The sequence below is a fragment of the Chenopodium album genome, chromosome 20, assembly GCF_948465745.1.
Source record: "Chenopodium album chromosome 20, dcCheAlbu1.1, whole genome shotgun sequence".
NCBI lineage: Eukaryota > Viridiplantae > Streptophyta > Magnoliopsida > Caryophyllales > Amaranthaceae > Chenopodium > Chenopodium album.
In genome coordinates, this window is record NC_137853.1 from 2,250,989 (window position 1) to 2,265,349 (window position 14,361).

The 14,361-nt window shown below is 32.9% G+C and overlaps 1 protein-coding gene and 1 pseudogene across 2 annotated transcripts; one reads left to right on the top strand and one right to left on the bottom strand.

The window, feature by feature from the left end:
- Positions 1-2,999: 2,999 nt before the first annotated feature.
- LOC145598212 (28 kDa ribonucleoprotein, chloroplastic-like) lies at positions 3,000-8,296 on the bottom strand. Its single transcript, XM_081654534.1, has 4 exons — positions 7,898-8,296; positions 7,659-7,757; positions 4,294-4,587; positions 3,000-3,542 (listed from the first exon to the last, which is right to left on the bottom strand). The coding sequence occupies exons 1-4, from the start codon at positions 8,273-8,275 to the stop codon at positions 3,390-3,392; spliced, it is 924 nt and encodes a 307-aa protein (XP_081510660.1). The 5' UTR covers positions 8,276-8,296; the 3' UTR covers positions 3,000-3,389.
- A 1,827-nt stretch (positions 8,297-10,123) lies between these two features.
- On the top strand, positions 10,124-12,186 carry LOC145599348 (protein TORNADO 2-like; annotated as a pseudogene). The gene is made up of 2 exons (XR_014103737.1): positions 10,124-10,720; positions 11,712-12,186. The product of XR_014103737.1 is annotated as a protein TORNADO 2-like (transcript).
- The last annotated feature ends 2,175 nt before the right edge of the window (positions 12,187-14,361 follow it).

Sequence of the window (14,361 nt, forward strand, 5' to 3'; positions counted from 1 at the left end):
TATGAATCAGAATGTCCATTTTTCTGCTACCTTTATTTCTTTATTAAGGGTTCTTTTTCCACATATATCAACTTACTACATAAATGTCTCTTTACCAAATTTGTATATGTATACTTCATCAAGTAATGGAAATAAAACTATTAACTACTGAATCTAGCAAATAGAAACTAAAAATCTGGACTTAAATCTACCACGAGAGCACAAGGGTGGGAGGGTTCGATTTATGGACTTCTAGTATGAGGTATTGGTTTCATATACTTTATTATATATGTAAAATGTATACCCAACCATGTGTTTGGTTGACATGATTAATTATTTAAACCTCATACCTTAAATTCATAAGGTACAAGGTTTAGCCTTGGGAGTTGGAACGGGTTTGGCTCATAACGCCTCATGATATCAAAATAAGAGGATAAAAATGCATTCCTGACTATACACATGATCATGATCATATATCAGGTTGCAACCACATATCAGATATCACCCTAATTAGTTTCTAATTTTAAATTTGTACCAGTATTAAGTGGTATTTGACTTTAACATGAACAGTCCTAAAATAATATCAAATCACCCAAAGAGTTAAACTATTTTAAGATAGTATTATAGAAAAATTTGTCCTTATAAAATGTTTGGCGTGTGCATTTATGATCTACATATGTACTGATAAGATTTGGCATTTGTAAGAACGATCCCTACGAAAGGTACTTACAACTTACAACAGCACCATTTTGACGAAAGGTACACAAATTAAATTATCATGATTGGTGACTATTATTGAAGAGTAAGGTTTTGAAGTAGTCAAAAATTGGCCCTACACCCTTTGTTGTTTCTTTTGAGATACTCGGGTAGAAAATAAAGCTTTAACCGTATGTAAATGGGCATAGAGAAGATGAGAGCTAATGGAAAAATCGTTCAACTTATTCTATACTCAAGCACATATGTAATAAACACAAAATACATATAGTAAGGCCCTATTCACTTCACTTCAAAAAAAAAATATTAAGTAAAAATAATTTCAGTTCAGTAAAAATAATTTCAGTTCAGCAAATATAATTTTGTTTCATTAAAAATAATTTCAATTCAGCATAAATAAGGTGAAGTGAACGGGACCTAATTCTAGCATGAAACAGCTCCTTCAACAACAAGAAATAAAATGAAATAAATAAATTCCATTTTAGACCTTATTGATCGTTTGGGATAAACATAAGCCGAATACTCTAGGAAAAGTACAAATATTATGATATAACAAGTACAAATATTATGATATAGGGCCTGTTCACATTTACTTAATTTCAGTTCAGTTCAGTTCAGCTCTAATCAGTTCAGTTCAGTTCAGTTCAGTTCCAATCAGTTCAGTTCAGCTCTTAATTTCCCTCTCACATAAAATATTCATTTCAGCTCAGTTCAGTTCAGTTCAGTTCCAATCAGTTCTGTTCAGTTCAGCTCTAATCAGTTCAGTTCAGTTCAGTTCAGCTCAGTTCAGTAAATGTGAACAGACCCATAGTAGCATATATGTAAACTACTTGATGAATCATATAATAGAAAGATGATGAAAATAGAAAGTTGGGAAAGACGGGAGATGGAAACCGAAATGAAATAACTACCACTAAAAATCATTTTAACACTCTTTAATTTGTCCTATCTCCATCAAAATTAGTTGAATCTTCAAAATCATTTAAAACTTGTGCACCCTTGCTCAATTCGTGGGTTTAAAAATTGGACCATCCAAGCTGTTACGTTCATGAACTAGTCAATTTATAAAAACAAATATAAATCATTATCTTGTAATTTATGTAGGTCATAATGGTGTTATTTTATAGACGATACTAGAGAATCATAAATTTCTCCACATAAAAAAAAAAATTGACATAGGTTGAAACTGACACCAAATGAGCAACATGATTCTTGCATAATCTTAAAATACAATGATCTATTTCTTCTAGTTAGATGTTAGCTAGATTCCTTTACTTTATTTCTTATCTTACATAATTAATCTTTAGTTCTTGACTAGGACAAGAAAAAGGCATCTTGAAGAGAAAATCAGCAATCAGTAGTACCAATTAGGCAAAAGAGGCTAATCACGCAATAAAGTATAGTGGTACTAAGCTTTTAGCCCTTCAGGCAATATGTAATTGGGAAGACTCAAGTCTAAAATATTTAATGGAAAAAAATACTAGTATAAATGAGTAAAACGCTCATTCTATAGAAAATTCGTTCATATACAATTACAAAAAACGATTTTTCTTAGGCAATATATCATCTTCAACCAAAAAAAAAAAAAAAAAAAAAAAACAAAAACAAGTTTGTCCAATTGTGTTATTGTGAATTTTTACATTTTCTTTTAGCTCAATTTTTATGCCTCGTAATAAGAATATTGTGACATAGTTTCACCCAAGACTTATGAAATGCAAATTTTGTCTAAATTAGATAATCAACTATAACTGAGAAGCTGAAAGAGAGAGATGAAGAGCTCACGAGGGTACAACTGCCTTGCACATTAATGTAATATAGTTGGAAAGTAGAGATTTGATAAGCATGATAACCATGTATTTCAATGCAATATCATAAGGATGCCAGAAATAACCCAAGAATGTGGTTGGGTATAGTTATTGTTGCCCATAGCAAGACCTCACCCAAGAGCCATAGACGTCACCGACAATTTCGTCTCGTAGACGTTAGGGAGTACAATTCAATCATCTCGATGTAATTAATGGCAACACACATTAGAACAACAGATAGGGAACTCTTAACTCTAGAATAAGCTACTTGACAGTACATTTCTGAGTACCTAAAACATATCGAATTACTCATTACCTAAATATGACTCGATTCCAACGACACGTTTCTCACTTTTAGCTACAAAGACGTGCGTGATTTTACTAGTGTAATATCCAGTGTGTGATTTTTAATTCGTCACAAATGTATCTTCTATAATTCTATCTGCTAGTGTTAAGAATTTAAGATAGAGTACATAGACATAAGAAATGCTCACTTAGCCATACAATAATCACACCCTGAAGTTACAATTTCTGGAATAAGGGCTAACCGACTAACGCTGCCCATATGAATATAAGGACTTTAGGAGGATACAGAAAATCGGTGTTTCTTGCAAGTCTCAACGAGTCTGTATATATAAAAAATTATACATATCTTGTATACCTATGAAAAGTTGAGATGCAATTACAGGTTCTACACTAGGTTTATATAAGGCGTATGAGTTTATAAAATATCATGACAGAGATTGCATAAGCATCTACTACAGATAAATAATGGAATAGAGCAAAAATGTACAGACCAGATCTCAGAGAACATGACTGCATACCTCGACTTCAAAAGGAGAAAAGGTTTTCGCAAATGTTCAAGCATGCCCAAGTGGAAGATTTTTCTCTCTAGGACTCATCAGACTGATCTTCGGATAGTTCTTTCTCACTAAGCACAGCTGAAGATTCATCCAAGTTATTTGTTTCTTCTCCTTCATTTGTAGCATCACCATCACTATTCCGCTCACTGAATTTTAGGCGTACTGGACGACCCATTAGCTCCTACATGAAATTTTAATTTATTAAAGTTCCAGAAAAACAGCTTGAAACTTCTTCACCATCGAAGCTATAACCATTGCTGCATGTTAATAGATCAAAAATTGAGTGCTGGGCTTAAGTTGATCAAATACAAAAAAAAAAAAAAAAAAAAAAAGTGTGGATTGGAAGAAGCTGCCAATAGAGAGTATAAATACATGCAACTTTATCCATATATTCCACAATACAGATGATGAGCTCCGGAAACAAGCCAGGCATGACAAAAATAGCTTCGTATAGCTATTAGCCTATGATGATTGGATTCCCAAACATACGCCCCCGAAGATATATGGATCACTCTTACTATATTGCTTAAAGTAGCAACAATCTGCACTTTTATTTCCTAAAAAAAAAAAAAAAATGCTACTAGTCCCTTAATTCCTCCATATTGCATGGCGTTGGACTACAATGAATCGATGAAAGCATTAGATTTTGGCACATCAAAATTTTTCACCAACCACATGCTGCTAGAAGCAAAAGGATTTTGGCCTTAAATTTCATTTCAGCCTTCATTATATTATGGTTAAATGATCATGCTGGATTTGCCTCAAATGGAGAGCTGAAGTCCAAGAGCATCACAGTGGCACAATGCAGGCTAAAATTCATCGCAAGCAATATAATAGAAGAATCTAACTAATCTAAAAAAAAAAAATTCGATGAGTTAGACTGTCTTGAAGCAGAGGGAGTATTACGGTCAAGAGCAAAATATATTATTTACCTTCCCATCCAAAGAAGTGAGCGCAGCCTCAGCTTCCTCCCTTGTGTTAAACGAGACAAAACCATAACCAGCAGATCTCAAAAATGGAGTACTCTCGAAAACAACCCTAGTTGAAACAGGAGTGAAATCAGATGAAAAGAATTCTTTGAGGTCAGTGGATCTCACTTTCCATTGGAGATTAGATACATAAAGTTTATGTACTGTCTCTTTAACAGGTTGAACTGCAGGAGGTTGTGGCCGAGGCTTCTTCAGACTCTTTGCAAACTCCACCCTAATAGTTCTCCCTGACAATTCCTGAAGCATAAAAGCATAATTTGTGTGATGTAGCTAGTAAAATATCAACATAAGATAAGATGTGAATTTCCATTTTAATGCAATGAATATAAATCAAGCTTTATTACTTAGTTGTAATAAGACCTGATAAAATTTCTGTCTTATTGGTAAATAATCTCTAGAAAACAATTTATAATGATGACAGCAGTATAGCCACTTCCAAGACCAACAGCCATATAGCCAGGTGAGTATTAATCAATTTATCATCAAAATGAGACATACTAGAAAAAATCATCATTCTTTTTCTATCTAACCAGGATAGCTTGAGTAGTTATCAATTTATCATCAAAGTGAGCCATACTAGAGACGTCAATACAGACATATAAAATTCAATGAGTCATAAACTCTTACTGGCCAAACATAAGGAGTTGATCGACGATAATTTTTTCAATGAACAATTGAGAAACAAAAAAAAACACATTGCCAGTATTATGTATGCATTGGTACACAACTCCCCGATATTAGCCTATTAATCCCACATTCCCACATCTTACTTCTGTGTACAGGATTGAGAAAAACCAAATTAATTATACAGCCACAGCAATAACAAAGTATGAAATCTCGTTGCACCAATGACCAAACAAAATGATAGAGTTTTCTAAGATGACAATGGCAAATCATTTCCTGCACAATACCTAATATGAAAATTAGAAAAAGTAAAATCTCAGGTTCAAAGATCTTCAATGCAGCAGAGCCAGCAGCAATTTGCAAAAAATAAGCATTGCATTTTCTGTACCTTAGCTGGACAGAATTCTAGGATTCACCTTTTGCAAAAATCCTTAAAATCAGTCTTGCTGTGGAGTTTAAGCTTAAGCACTCACATGCAAATATAGGGCATTAAAATCTTGTCTGTTAAGTTCTTAAAACCGTCACGACAGAGATAAGAAACATATTTTAGGGGGGTCAACGACACTGATTTTATCATCATTTTAAGAACAAGCCCCAAACTCTATATTGAGATAAGCAACATCTTATATCTGTCTAAAGTGATTACAAAACGGCTGCAAAGAGTTTTACTAGACTATAACAACATATACAAGGCGAGTTTCCACCATGGGAGTTTTTGGAGAGGTCCAAATGTATAAAAGCTGCTCCCCCTCCTCCCCACTACAACCCTATAGGGAGGGGTTTCCATCTAGACCTAAACAATAACAATCTTTCATAGCAATGACTTACAAATAGCAAGATTTATCTAGGTTTTGAGTCTTTCTTCTTTAGCTGCACCCAAAAATAAAAAAAAATAAAAAAAACAAAACAAAAAAATAAACTGTGTAGCAAAAAGATTCATGGAGCCAGAAGACAAGGAAAATTTTTCTAGGATTCAAGTCTGCCCTGTTCTACCACAAACCCTCTACCAAACTTTACCTTTATCTTATAAGTACATAAAATTATGGAAAACTGTCTTTCATACTCCCACAGAATGAACAATGGAATATTATAGAACACATATAAACATACTAGATCATTCTTGAAAATTTTCTGTAGCAACCTTACCATAAGACCTATTTCTTGACTGAAAAATCGTCTATGTGAGAAAGGATTTTCAGACAATAATGCTGCATATAACCACATTATCCACGAATTCACCTCTGGCCCCTACTAGCTTCCCTTGCAGCTAATTATATTAACACTGTGGCACCACATAAAGCTGTCGTCCTAGAATTAATTTTTAGCACTAAAACCTTATCTCTGAATTCAATTAGGAAATCACAGGTCATGGAAATTGTTGAGTAGCCCCTTTAAGTGAGACTCAAATTTAACAGCATAAAAGGCTGGTTGAATCAACTCAGAGCAAGTCAAATAAACTCTAAACATAACCTTATTCAGCAACCTCAATAACTCAAAACTGCACAAGAATCAGCTTTCAAAAATAAACTTTGCCCAATCTTTCTATTCAACCACAGAAGCAATCTGTTGTAAAATAGGATTTCATTTATCTTATTATCTATAAACTAATACTATTTGTACAAAATTAACAACTTAATAGGTAAGAAGTCCAATTGCATATGAAAGTATTGCAAAAAAAAAAAAAAAAAAAAAAGGCATCCTATCATACTATGAGATAACTAGACTATTCACTCTTGATGAAACATCCTCAGTTTTCCTGATTAGACTTCAAACATAATCATTCTCATACCAAAGGAGCTAACTGCTTTTTTTTTTTTGGAACAATGTCTAGGAAAAGGCTAGGTCTACACTTGCAATCTGGCACTTATTCTCGACTCAATTCCTTTTGTTAATTAAATTTCTAAAAATTAGACATGAGATGTTCCTATGAGGCAAACAGGTGGAGAAGATATTTTGCAATAATAACTTAATAAGTGGTCTCAATTGAAGAAGAATGAACTGAAGTGGTGAATGCATGAATGCTTCCTTAACTTGGGGTAGAACAAGAGATATAAAATACTTTGTAATATTTTCAACAATGCACACGTCCACGTAACAACCAAATGGAACAATTGTATTTGTAAAAATTTACACAAGTCATCCCACCTTCATGTAAAACACACACAATTTGCATATAGGTAGGCAAAGTTGTAACTTGTAAGCTCTCAAGTTGGGCTGAGCATGGACCTCAGCTTCCTTTTAAAAATTCAATGTCCTCCTCCATTATCTCAGAACTCTAATCTTCTCATCTTCATGTCAAATATGTCACTGATATTTTAATTCTGCTCGTCAAGCATTATAGCAACAATATCATCATTCATCAACACCCTATAGTCCGGCATAAGGTCGCATTCGGGGGATAATGTATGCACCTATAGCCTTACTAAGTTACTAGTAAACATTCTCTAATCCTCAAACTCACATTCCCACACACCAAACACCCAGATTGTGTAAGAATGTATAAAAACCCTTACACACCCTATCTTTCTTCCTCCTCCCACCCCTTTTTTGCAGCCAAATTTACACAATTATAAACGTTCCATACTTTTTGCTTTGTTTTGTTATTCAATTCTAACAAATAATTCAATACATAATTCTAAACAAAAATACAAAAATAACAAAATTCAACCCAAGAAAAGTTATACCTTGGAATGAAATTTATCAATAACAGCCTGAGCTTCATCTCCGGAATCCATTGTAACAAATGCATATCCTCTGTTCTTCCCATCTTTATTTCTAATCAACTAAAACAATTTCCAACAAAGAAAAAAACATCAAACAGAGTCAAAAGGCAGAAATAAAACAATACCCGAAACCCGAAATCAAATCTCGTCTACATCACTGCCCTTTACGACTCTCAACAGACCCAAAATTGAGAAATTACCTCAACATCCTTGACAGTACCACACTCACTAAACACCTTCTTCAAATCATCAGAAGAGAGAGAAAAGGGCAAATTAACCACATAAAGTTTCCTGTTTTGAAAATTATTATCCTGGGTTTCATTGGGAATTTCCTCTAATGCTTCAACTGCAGATTGTAGTTCAAAGTTTGGCCTGGTATTTGAGGGGTAAAGGGGAAATTTGAGAGGAGAAGAAAGGGTAGAATTGGAAATGCGAAGATGAAATTGAGAAGAAGAAGATGAAGATTTAGATAAGAATGGAAGATTAGGGAGAGTAGGAGAAGGGAGTGAAGTGTGGAGGTGAGAGAAGAGGATAGAGGTTGTTGCTGCTCTTGCTTCCATTGATAATCCTACCTTCATTTTTGTTTTCCGATTTTTTATGTGTTTCTTCCCCTAATTTGTTGGCTCGTAGTCTACAAAACGCAACGTATTGATTTGTTCTAGCCTTCTATGGGTTCAATTGCTTTTAAACGCGGCGTTTAACTGTTTTAACGGACTTTTTTTTTTCTTCTTTGAAAGGTACACAAAAGTTTGGATAAAGGGATGTTCTTAATACGGCTGCACACGAGATACAATTTTCAGTAGGTCCAATTGATAAAAGTTGTAACTATTGTTTAGTCAAAAAAAAAAAAAAAGAAAAAAAAAAAGTTTCTAACTATTGTACAACACTTTAAAATACTGACCGAATCTCAACCCTCACGAATTTTTTTGGTCCAGTATTTGCGGATTAGACACTTTGAGAGTGAAGAGGAGAAGCGTAAGGGATCCTCACCCTCAAGGTGCCATTAGTGAGGATTGAACCCCTAACCTTTAGGTTGGAAGGTACAATCCTCGCCACTAGACCAAGCTTCATTTGGTACGAGTATATCAAAATGGTTGAAAGTCAATAGCTCAGATTAAAATTGTACTAAGCATTTTGACACAAAATTTTTGTGGACTCTTACATCTTTTTCATTTGTGTTATGTTTTCTATTAGGATGAGTCAATTTGGACTCTTAAGTTAATTACATATTTTAAGTTAAGTTAAATTCACTCGAATTAGTTTATGAGTTAAAATTTATATAAGGTTTGACTTGGTTGGGCAGGTTAGGTTCTTGTGTTAGTCGGTCTTCGACTCAAATAATCTAATTGAGAGGTATTGACATACGAAGTATAATCTTTCCATCTGTTAAGATTTGAGGGGAAAAAATCACTTATGTTGATGAGACAATTGCAAAATGTATGTACTGGTATAATAATTTGCTCAATTTGACTTACTATCATTGTTACAGTAACACTATATATTTTTTGTTAGGTGACAAAACTTTGTTATTTACTAGGTTAGTCCCGTGCAATGCACGGTTTTATCAAAATATATAACGATGAATATATAATCTTTAGTTATATTGAGAACAATCAACTTTTTCTGTTTATTTAGGAACCAAAAAAAATAAAAAAATAAAAAAAATTGGCTGATTTCCTATGATTAGCAAATTTGTATAATTATACAATAGTATGTAGAAGCATCTGCTCCGTATTTGATTTTTTTTTTTTAAATAGTTGTAGTCAATATTTGTAATCTAATTTTCAAATTTCAAAGCAATTTAAGGAAGTAGCTTAGCTTTAAAATAAAAAATTAAAAAATAGCGATGATGTCATCAATGCATTTAGGCGGGAAAAAATTTCATAAAAAAAGTGACACGTATACAACTTTGGAGAAGGATGATGTCAGTAGTTTCTATTTTAGTTATAGTTATAGATTTGAGGTAGAGGTGATCATCCAACCCCAACTCAACCCGAAAAAATAAGATATTATGCAAGTCTAAAAACACATTTTTAATTATAAACCCAAACAAACCAATAATAAGCAAGTTATAATGCACAAGTTTAATGATTCGGAGTACACTAGATGGTTTAGATCCTTGAGAGATGGGTTGCAAACTTGCATTTTCCAGATTGCTAGGTGATCCAAAACAACAAGAACCAAGAAGCCCAAAACTATCTTGTCGTACTCTTAAGTCTTAGCTAGAGTAGGCCCCAATACACAAACACTATTCCCCCATAAACTGGGCTCCAAAGTTGCCAATCTCGAGGACAATAAAGAGCATCATATCTCCACCCTTTAATCTGGCAATAAAGAACAAAAGCTCATCTCAATTTCAAAAAAGCACATCAAATCCAATTATACTCATTTATACTTGGACTTTTTATTCCCAAACACAAACCTTTTACACATTACCTAAGCTTCTATTCTCATGCACCCAAAAAGCTCCTCATAACACATTAACACCCCATTTTTATCCCACAACAAAATCAAACAACTTACCAAAAATAAAATGGCCTTAAGCAACAATGTAATAGGAGCCATTAACTTCCTAGGCATACTCCTTGCAATACCGATTATCGGTACCGGTATATGGCTAATAAGTGATCCTGAGAATTCATGTATCAAGATCTTACAATGGCCGGTTATTATCATAGGTGCATTGACACTAATAGTTGCCCTAGCCGGGTTCGTTGGCGGGTTTTGGCGTAACGCTCCTTTACTAATATTTTACCTTATTGGTATGCTTATTATGATTATTTTGTTAGCTTGTTTTTGTGTTTATGGTTACCAATAGAGGGTCCGGTCACCCGGCCCCTAGCCGGGCTTACTTGGAGTATCGCCTCGATAGTTTTTCGGGTTTTCTTCGCCGGAGAGTCAATGGGCCGTTTAAATGGGCCGTGATTAAGAATTGCTTAAGCTCTACTAGCATTTGTCCTGAGTTGAACCAAACTTATACCACGGCTCAAGATTTCTTCAATGCTCCTCTTTCTCCTATACAGGTAATTTCACTTAACACGATGTCTAATTTTTTTCTTTAAATATCTATTATTATTACTTCATACTTGTGTTTAGTTTGTTAATTTGTGTTATAATTATATGATTAGTTAGCTTAATATAGGTGGACATGAAGGATTAATTACTGAAGTATATATGTTAAGAAATTATGAATAGAATATTTGTTAATGCTTCATTTTGAAGATATGTATTTTGCATTTTTAAGTTCTTGACCTTGATTTATTTCTCTTCTTCTTTTTTTATTTTATTATTATTTTTTTTTTCCAAATGTTACTTAGATCTGACCTTTTGTATGTATTGTGGCCTGGTGTTGATGACTTTAAACCTGTTACAAGCCATACAAAAGTTAATATAAACGTCTTTAAGAAAAGCCTCTTATTTTTTTAGTTTCTTCTTAATCTTGAAAATTACTAAGAGTAAATTTTTGGGGAGAAAAGAGGCACTAGAATACCCTTTAAGGCTTTAAGCCATAATATGAGATAAGCAAGTGACAATGTAAGCTCTATTTTAGAAGTATACCCTGAATGTGTGTTGCAATTAGACAATTAGTGGTTCTTCATTTAAAATGTAACCTTGTTGGACTTGTATGTGGTCAAACTCTCTATTGTTGTAAGTAAATATTTCATCACATAAAAATCGCTAATTACTCATGAATATTAAACATATGTACTTAGTATTAGCTTAATACAGGCGACAATGTACCTGTCAGGCATGCTAATGACAAATTAAGCTCCTTAAGCTAAGAACACTATGATTTAAAAACATAGATCTTTAAAAGCAGAAAAGGCAGAAGATTCCCCAACCCATGCATACATATTACATAGTACTTCTCGAATTCTATGTCATTATATAAGAATCTATGCACATTAATACATTGTATTACAATATACAAATGAAATCCTTATTAATTGAGTACCCAAATATAATTTATTCTTTACTTAGCATTGATGTTATTCCAAACTTTATGTTATACAGACAGGATGTTGCAAGCCACCAACAGCATGTGGTTACACATTCATAAACCCAACATTTTGGATAAGCCCAATTGACACTGCTGCTGACATGGATTGCTTAGCATGGAACAATGATCAATCCCAACTTTGTTACTCTTGTGAATCTTGTAAAGCTGGTTTACTTGCTAGCATTTCTAGGCAATGGAGGAAGGCTAATATCATCTTAATCGTTACACTAATCGCGCTTATTTGTGTTTATCTTATTGGTTGTTGTGCTTTTAGGAATGCCAAAACTGAAGAAATTTTCCGAAAATATAAGCAAGGTTATACATAATAATATATTATGTGACATAAACCTTTGCTTCATATTAAGATTAATTGGACATATTATGTTTAGCTTAAGATACATGGTTTGTTTGTTTGATATGGTTTTCTTGTAATTTCATGTTATTTGTAATTTTTATAGTATTTGTTTTAGATTTGCGTAGATTTTGTGGAAGAAGTGTAATATTCTTTTCTTGTGGTGGGGTTTTATTGGAGACTGAGAAGATCGAAAACTTTTTGAAAGACTGGTGATTATCTCTATAACGAAATTTGCGGGGTGCGCCTAAAGGTGGACATGTTTCGATGATAACAAATGATTTTTTAAGCTATAATTGTTCTTATTATGATGTTAACATGTTGCTATTAGAGCATATAGCACCCTCTAAAGTTGAAATTGCTACTTACACCACAAAACTATCATCACAAATCAACAATGTTAAGAAAAATTAAGGACATGGTATACTACATAACATTATACATTTAATTTACATGTATGTATTTCTTTGCAAGTAATGTAGAGCAATGTTACTATTTTTAAGCAAAAAAGTACTTGAAGCCACTTTAATCCAAGTATCCAACCAATTAAAGGATATAGGCTCATGAAATTAGCCACTTAGGACTTGTTCTCTTCACCTGAAACAAGTAAATCTGGTCTGAATTTTTTGAGGTTTGAAATCTGAATTTTCTGATCTGGTCTGGTTTTATCTGATTTAATAATTTGACTAAACTTTAACCGCATTTTATTACTAATCTATAAATAAAAACATTATCAAAATAGATCTTGTTAGATTCGTCTCATCATGAACTTTTTAAATATGTAATTTTTATAATTTTTTTTAATACACAATTAATAATATTTAGTGATAAGTAAATGATAATCAAAAGTTCTGATTAATTTGGTAGCCTAGCTACTAAACCAAACGCATTACACTAGGTTACAACTTGGTCCACCAACAATGGCTCTTGGCTTTATTTATACTAATCCCACACTAATTTACAAGCTATAGAATCATAAGATCAAATTAGAAATTTATAGTTTAATCAAAGCTATTTTTAGTTCCCCTGATCATATATGATTTTTTTTTTATCGTCTGAATTTTATATCTTACTTTATTACTGCATACTACACTCATCCGTAAAATAAAAAAATTATCAAATTAGATGTCTTTAGGTTCCTATTAACGTAAATTTTCCAAATATGAACTTATCTTTTTATTATATTTTTACTTCCCCTAATTTTCTTTTCTTTTTTTTCTTTATTATGTGCCTTAGTCCAACTTTTGCACTTTTCACATACTTCACATAAACCGATATTCGTGTTTTATATATAAGAGGAAACATAGCTATGCTGGTTTTTTTAGAATTGTCTCAATGTATAATTTTCTAAATATCATCGTTTTATAATGTTCACATATTAATACTTATAGGTACCATAATGTTCGACATTGGCAATTGTCTCAAGCAAATTGGAGTAGATGAATAAAAACAGCAAAAGTAATTATAAAATTAGAGATATTTAATGATAAATAAACACAAATAATAACGTAAGATACAATTCAATCTAATTTGCTACAAAATTAATTACTACTACTAGTATTTCTAAAATAAGCAATACCGAAGTACTAGATTACTAGTACGAAGTATCAAATCCACATTTTATTTACAATCACAAGCTGAGCCTGAGCCTGTCTGCCTTTGGGCCTGGCACAAAGACAACACTACATTCTTTGTAGCCAAATTCTCTTGGGATTTTAATCTGACCCAATGAACTTGAGACCTCTTACCATGTGATGGGCACATTATTTATGTACATGCCATTTTATTTTGTAAAGGGGTTCACATTTAATGAAATTACCCATGATTTAATGAAATCCCCATTTCTTTGGAAATTGCCTAATTGGGAACGGATAATAATTTAAAGACATTGGTTAGTCAATGTAGCTTAGCTTGAAACAACTTTAGGTTCCTTGGGTCTAGTAACTAATGGATGTCTTGAAATGATGTTTATATTTTTATTTGGATTTTGCCATTTTGGGAGCATCAACCATAATGCTGCAAACTTCTTTCATCGGAAATGGTTTGACTGTTATTAATGACTTTCGTACTTATCTGAAGTCAATTCATTCCACCATGAATAAGTCAACTCCTTGTCATCTCTATATATTTGGTTCTTGTTACAACATGAATTGCCTCAGTCAACGCTACATATTCAATACAGACTATATCTTCCACCTGCAAACACCATTAAGGTCAACGGTGTACTGTCAAATTGTGTTTAAACAAATTGCACAAGGAGTAAGGTCAACAGCTAAACTCAACTGGATTGTATTGCCATAAACCCATGAAAT

Excerpts from the sequence above, each read along its gene's own strand:
- LOC145598212 (XM_081654534.1), bottom strand. The coding sequence starts at position 8,275 with ATGAAGGTAGGATTATCAATGGAAGCAAGAGCAGCAACAACCTCTATC. Across the intron at positions 7,758-7,897 it reads GTACTGTCAAGGATGTTGAG|TTGATTAGAAATAAAGATGG; the intron begins GTAATTTCTCAA and ends AAATTGTTTTAG. Across the intron at positions 4,588-7,658 it reads TTGATAAATTTCATTCCAAG|GAATTGTCAGGGAGAACTAT; the intron begins GTATAACTTTTC and ends TTTATGCTTCAG.